This window comes from Grammomys surdaster, unplaced genomic scaffold (genome assembly GCF_004785775.1).
Source record: "Grammomys surdaster isolate TR1022 unplaced genomic scaffold, NIH_TR_1.0 724, whole genome shotgun sequence".
Taxonomy (NCBI): domain Eukaryota; kingdom Metazoa; phylum Chordata; class Mammalia; order Rodentia; family Muridae; genus Grammomys; species Grammomys surdaster.
In genome coordinates, this window is record NW_021605143.1 from 31,420 (window position 1) to 38,668 (window position 7,249).

A 7,249-nucleotide genomic window follows, 5' to 3' on the forward strand; every position below is an offset into this window, starting at 1 on the left:
TGAAGGGAGCTGCTCATTTTGAGCCAGACCCAGACAACGATTTCCAGAATGAAGGGCACAGACACACGCTTTCACAGTCACCTCAGAGATAGAGCTTGGGAGGCAGGAGCCTGGAAACCAAATACAACATGAAGCACCAAATGTGAGAGAATGATGATGTGATCTCAGAGGACGACAGTAAGAAGATGAACAGTGGGGACCCATGCAGACAGAAAGAAGAGCAAGAGGACCCAGCTTCTCTCCAAGCAGAAAGTCCAGAAAGGAGAAGCCCCTGAGCACAGGGCTTTGCAGCCAGGGCAGCTGGGGTCTAGGACAAGCTCTGGTGACAGACAGAGACTTCATTGCCTGTAGCTCTTCCTGCTGGAGGAGGTAGTGATGTATATGCTGGTGAAAGAGCTGCCACCAGAGGAGCCGAGATCACCCCAATGCCTCTGCCTCTGCCAGCACTGAAGCCATCTCTAAGGCCGTGGCTGCAGTTGTTTGAGTAAATGCTGCTTCCTGCCAGGTCTAAGCTGCTGCTGGCACCACTTGTGCTGCCTCTGGATATGTTTGACTGCACCACAGCTGTGAAGGAGGGAAGAGGGCATCACAGACCTGGTGAGCATACTGTGACCAGCTGAGACAGTCACAAGGGCAGGAGAAAGGAATTCAGACAAGCAGAGTACTTACAGATGTTGACTGATCCAACACCTTCACCATTCAACCTAGGAAAGGAAAGCAGAAGGTAAGAACTGGGCAGCCATGGCTTCAGTCTCCATGGGAACCCTCAGTCTTGTGAAGGTTCACAGAGATAATCCCCCTGTCAAGAAGCTTCCTGAAGGGAACATTAGGTCATGGCAGGTGCTCTCTTGTCTTGTGCTCAGTGACTGGCTCAATGGAATTGTCCTCAGGGGATGGAGTATGTATTCCCACCTGTTTTCTTCCTCCTCCAGCAGCTTCTTGTAAGTGGTGATTTCAATATCAAGGTACAACTTGATATTCAGGAGCTCCTGGTACTTCTTAAGCATCCTGATCATGCCCTGTTTGGCCTTCTGCATGGCATCCTCCAGACCTTCCAGCTTGCCTCTAGCATCCTCGAGAGCCAACTCCCCATGCTGCTCAGCATCAGCAATGGCCATCTGCTGGTTGCCACACTGGGTAGAGAGAGCAAGAAAAACAGGCAGTGTGGATCTCAAGAGAGGCTGGGTCCCAGATCTTGGCTTCCAGTGAGCAAGAATGTAGAGGACAGGAAACAATGGCCAGCAATTCCAGCATTTCTCTGTTCTAACCCACCTGCTTCTTAATGTGGCTGATCTCAGATCTCAGCCTCTGGATCAGGAGTGTGATCTCAGTGACCTTCTTGGTGTTGTGCAGGTCGTCCCCATGTCTATCAGCTGTGACCTGCAGTTCCTCATACTGAAGGTCAATCCGTCAGAGAATGCTTATGTGAGTTTCGTTTGTGAGTTTTTACATTGAGAAGTAAATCCACTTCTAAGTGGCACACACTAACATGGATATGATGGCTTTTCCTCAAGTGAAGCTTTAGGAGACCACAGACTCCATAGTTTCTTCAGGAAGTGAAAATGTTCTGTAGTGTCTCTGAGGACCATTGTTTAGAGTACAGCTCAAGCAAAGAGATCACGGGCCACATTTATGTCAACGTTGCATCTACCTCTGGCTTCTTTTGCTCTTAGAATAAAACATTCTACAACCCAAGTACACAGTACATTTGGTGTGCAAACACCCCCCCTCTCTTTATTGGACCACCAATACTGAAGTCAGAGACTCATGAAGTTCAGAGTAGGTCCAGGCATCCTCATCAGCCTCCACACCAACACTCACTTTAGTCTGGTACCAGGACTCAGCTTCAGCCTGACTTCTCTGAGCAATGTCCTCATACTTGGACTTAGTATAGCATACTAAGTCAGCAATGATGCTGTCTAGATCCAGGCTGCGGTTGTTGTCTTTGGAGAGGACCACAGATGTGTCTGAGATGTGAGTTTGCATCTGAGACAGTTCCCGCAGAAGAGAAACTGCCATGGTCATCTCTGTCTGTGAGGATCACAGAGGTTCCCAACACTTTGTACAGTATTAAACAAAGGGAATGGGTAGAGGAGAGGGAGAAATGGAGAAAATAATGCTTACTGCCTCAAAGATAGTTCTCAAGAAGTTGACCTCATCTGTCAGACTGTCTCTGTTGGTTTGTGCTTCGCCTGTATTCATGTAGGCAGCATCTACAACATCCTGAAGAAACCATCAAGAACATGGAATCAGGTTAAATATCTTACCCAGACCATTCACCAGTCTCTATGACAACCATTTTTCTGGAATAGACAAGACATGCAAGGCCATTTCTCTCTATCAGCAGAGAGATGCGTCTCTGTGATATTTCCACTCACCTTCATTAGGGACACATATTCATTCTCTGCTGCTGTGGGTTTGTTGATGTCATCTTCGTATCTACAAGAGGAAGTTGCACCACATTGGAGCCATGGGGTGGATGGCATCAGTGGCAGCCTCTGATCCAGATCCCATTTCTATAACATAGCCACATCTAGCTAAAAGGTGATGTTTGTTTTATTAACTAATTCATTCCTTTTCTGTCCACTAGCTTCCTATAACCCTCCTTGGTCCTAGGCTTTTGCCTTTTGCCAATAAGTTGCCATTTTCATCTCAATGATGAAGCTTTCTTAATTCAGGGAGTTTATGTCTACATTTTGGCTTTCATTTTTATAAAGTTTAAGAAACTGGATACCTCATTCGTCATAACTCACTTGCTCTTGTAGTCCTCCACGGTATCCTGCATGTTCCTCAGCTCTGAGTCCAGGCGGCCCCTCTCCCCAATGATGCTATCCAGCTGTCTGCAGAGGTTGCTGATGTACTGCTCAAACAGAGGCTCCAGGTTCTGCCTCACGGTCTTGGTGCCCTGCTCCTGCAGCAGGGTCCACTTGGTGTCCAGGACCTTGTTCTGCTGTTCCAAGAACCGCACCTGGTTGGGGTGGAGGGGTGGGTGTGAGGGAGAGAAGTTTGAGTTTCAGCTTTCTATAACCCCTTCATGAGTGTGTCCCCCCTCTCAGGCTGCCTGCCTAAACCCATTCAGTGTAGGTAAAACCTGGTCCTGTGCCTGAGAAGGACAATCCAGAGTGAAGCTCACAACACCACCTCTCTAAGGATGGCAAAGTACTCATGCAGGGCACTGGCAGCCCAGCAGTATGTTGCTGGAGTGTGCTGCAGCTTGGTGAGGCTGGTGTGACTCCCAACTGCACTATATATAGACTTTCATCTCACTACAATCCTTTGTTGTGTGTTTTAGCTCATCTCCGTCCATTGCGATCAGACACCCTTATGGGGCAACCTCTGGAGGAGAAGAACTCTAACCCTGATTTCTAGATGCCTGTCTGACTGAAAAGGAGCACAAAACTAGGACTCAGAACCAATTAGAAACAAAGGCAATATCAGAGCCAAGCCTGAAGCCTCTTCCATCTACCCATGTCTTTGCCATTCACTGCAGACACACAGGCTGCTCTAGGAAGGACCATGTCTCACCTTGTCGATGAAGGAGGCAAACTTGTTGTTGAGGGTCTTGATCTGCTCCCTCTCCTCAGTCCTGACCCGCTGGATGGTGGGGTCAATTTTCAGGTTCAGAGAGGAGAGGAGGCTCTGGTTGATGCCTCCAGGTGGGCACACGGGGAAGCCAGCTCCCCCAAGGCCACCACCAAAGCTAGCTCCACCACCGAAGCCAAAACCACAGCCAAAGCCACCACTTATTCTTACTCCAAAGCTAAGGCCTCCCCCGATTTGGCTGCCATAGCCTCCTCCAATGCTGCAGCTGCCCACTCCGATGGAGATCCTCTTGGAGCTCCCCACACCACAGACTCCTGCTGCCAAAGCCAGCTCGTCCACACACTGCACCGGAGCCACTGCTGCCCCGGGAGCAGCACACAGACACACTGCTGAAGCCAGAGTGGTTGAGCCCAGGCACTCTGGCTGAGCTGGCATTGTAGCCACGGTGGCTGGTTTGACTCCTGATGGTGGTTTTGGTAGACATGATTCCTAGAGATGAGAAGGCTGGGAAGTGGAGAGAGGCAGGGCAGAGCTGAAGAGATGGGTGTGAGGAGCTCCAGGTGGCGACTTATATATGGTACAGATGAGCTGGGCTGGGTCCTGAAGGTGAGCTTACCGACCAGAAGGTCATGGCTTTACAAACAGTGAAGTAACATGTAGATTTAAAAATGCTATGAAACGTTCAGATTGAAGTTTTGGCTTCAAGTTTTGGCTTTAATTTTAGTTAGGGAAAATGCTCCTGCCTCTAGTGTTGACCTGAGCTGAATACAGTTAAGTTCTTCATTCACTGTGTCTCAGAGTTAGTCACAAACTCTACAAAGGTTTTGCATGTCCTGTTGAATGTGCTGACGTCTCTGAACCAGGCTTGCCTGCTCTTCTCTCCCATGGAGACTCTTGAGACCAAATGTCATCCTGTGCCAACAGAAAGACCATAGCTGATCTTCAATGATTAGGAATATAAAATATAACCTGTTTTCCTTTAAATCCCATTTCTAACTGATGCAAAGGTCAAACACATTTTGGTCCCACACCTGTGTGGCCAGCTTTAAGACAAGCAGCTCACAGCCAGCCTTTTGCTTTCATATTCCAATTCAATTCACTCACCAGCCTGATGGTATTTGAAATCAGATCTCAGAAAACATGTAATTTCTTCAGTATGTAATACAATATTACATCTTAAGTTAGGATGTTTTTTATATATGTAGAAATGACCTTATGTCTTAAAATATACATACAGATATATTAATTTACATTAAAAATTGCTCAAGGGACTGTAAAGACGGCCCACTGATGAAAAGCAAATGTTGCTCTTGCAGAAGACCAGAGTTTAGTCTCCAGTGCCCACATGGTGTGTTACAACTCTCCATAACCCCATTTCCAGGGAATCTCATGTCTGCTCCTGACCTCTGAGGGCACCAGACACACCTATAGTATCATACTTAGCTTCAGGAAAATACTCCTATAAATAAAATAAAAACAAATGATTGTAACAGCTGAAATAATTGATTTTTCTATTACCTAGTTAGCCTTATTAACTTTAAAATGTCGATGGTTCAAATTTCTAAGTATGTTTTATTCTTATTTTATTCAAGTCACATATTTTAACATATATTTTAATTCTCTTATAAATTCTCGTGTATGCCTTTGATGACAAGGAGTCAGAACCCCTAGAGCTGGAATTACCAGATGATTGTGATCTCTGAGTTGTCATGTGGGAACTGGGAATTGAACCCAGGACGTCTGGAACAGCAGGCAGTGCTCTTTACCAATGTGCCAGCTCTCTGACCCCTCCGTTAGTAACTCCTGTGTTAAGGAATACAGATCAACTGTCCTAAATGCTTCAGCTCCCGCTTTTCCACTAAATTGCCCCTGCTTTCTGCTTTTGGAGGTCACTGTGTCTACCACATCTTCTGTCACTGATATTCCTTAAATAGTGCATCTTAAGATATACTCAAGCTTTCCAGAGATGGTGAAACTGCCAGGATATTTACAACTATCCTGTTTTGTTCTGTTTTTAAATATGAAACTAAAAGTTTTCCTCTCAAATTCTGTGAAGAATTGTGTTGGGATTTTGACAAGGCTTGCATTAAATCTCTAGAGCATTTTTGGTAGGATGGCCATTTTTACTGTGTAAACCCTATGGACTCATGAGCGTGGAGATTTTTCCATCTTCTGATATCTCCTTCTCTTTCTTTCTTCCGCATCTTAAGGTTTCTATCACAGGAGTCTTTCCCTTGCTAAGTTAGAATTACCCCTAAGATATTTCATATTGTTTGAAGCTATTATGAAAGGTGTCATTTCCCTGACTTCTCTCTCAGTCAGTTTTTCATTTGTGTATAGGAAGCGTATTGATTTTGTGAGTTAATCTTGTATCCAATACTTGCTGAAAGTGTCTATCATTTGTAGGCATTTTCAAGGGGACTTCTTAGGGTGATTCATGTACAGTGCCATATAATTTGAAAGTAAAATTCTTGTCTCACTGATATCATTCAGTTGTCTTATTTCTCTTAAAACGTCATGTTCTATATTGAATAGGTATGGGGATAATGGATAACGTTTGGTAGACTTGCCCTGAGCTCTATACATGTAAGTTGATCTTGGCTTTGGGGTTAATGGAAACTACCTTTATTAAGTTGAGATATGTTCCTTGTTATTTTTAATGAAATATATGCATGTGGGGTGGGAATGAGTCAAGTGCTAGTGGGACCCGATGTGGGCACTGGGAACTGAACATCTGTTATGGAAGAGCAGTGTATATTATTGATCATTGACCCATCTCTCTGAGCCCTAGTTTTAAAAATCAGTTTCTCTACATCTTTTAATTGAAGAGTTAAGATGGTCATTATTGAGACAGTTTTACTCACTCCAATAATTTGGTGTTATTTTCCTGATTGACCCAATAGGATTTGTTCTTCTTTAAAGATCTTTACCCATTTTGAGGCAATGCTGATTTACTGAGTTAGACATGTTTGCTTCTTTCTTTTTTTCTCATGTGTTCAAGGTTCCCCTTGTGATATTTATTATCTTCTAAGATCTTGTGATTCTGGTTGCCTTACTTCTATTGTGTGATCCCTTTAAGTGTCCTCTTGGATATTGGCTTATGGGTTATAAGCTGTTAAGCACTCTTGAGACATGGGGGTGGCAAATGGGGTTCTTCTTCAAAGCAGAGAAGTGACTCTTATACTTCTTACACTGATGGATTTAAGGATGTGAGAACCATGGGCTTGTACTGCGGTTAAACTTGCCAGTCAGTTTTTCCAGGGCTGCCTGGTTTCCCTTGTGTTTGTGAGTTTGTCTCTTCCTGCCCATGGGGCCAGAGCTGGAACCCTGGAGTGTTTTCTACTTTCTTGGAGCAGTCTTCCTGTTCACCACACAGGAAGCTAGAGTCTGTTGCAGAGGCCCCACACTCTTCATCTTTGTACCTCTTGAGGATAAAGCCTATCACCTGCCCTGAATCTTCTCACAGTGAAGAAGTTTCTAAACTGCCATCCTAGCCAACTTTTTGAAAACTTGTTTATTATTGGTTTCATTTGTTTAATAGATTTGCAGATCTGCCGATTACTTATTTATCCTTGTGTGGAATTTGGCATTGTAGAATTTGGCCAATTTAATTTAAATAATCAAATTTGACACAGAGGTCTTTGTAGTGATCCTTCTACATAAGGTAACCCAAACCCAGAAAGACAAATGGGACATGTCCCTTTTC

At 44.6% G+C, this 7,249-nt stretch overlaps 1 protein-coding gene across 1 annotated transcript; it reads right to left on the reverse strand.

Moving 5' to 3' along the window:
• Positions 1-338: 338 nt before the first annotated feature.
• LOC114633624 (keratin, type II cytoskeletal 6A-like) lies at positions 339-4,027 on the reverse strand. Its single transcript, XM_028782190.1, is given in 11 exon segments — positions 339-424; positions 427-564; positions 670-704; positions 913-1,133; positions 1,273-1,395; positions 1,822-2,025; positions 2,125-2,223; positions 2,379-2,439; positions 2,754-2,968; positions 3,526-3,850; positions 3,852-4,027. Coding segments are annotated over 11 exon segments (1,683 nt in total).
• Positions 4,028-7,249: the final 3,222 nt, after the last annotated feature.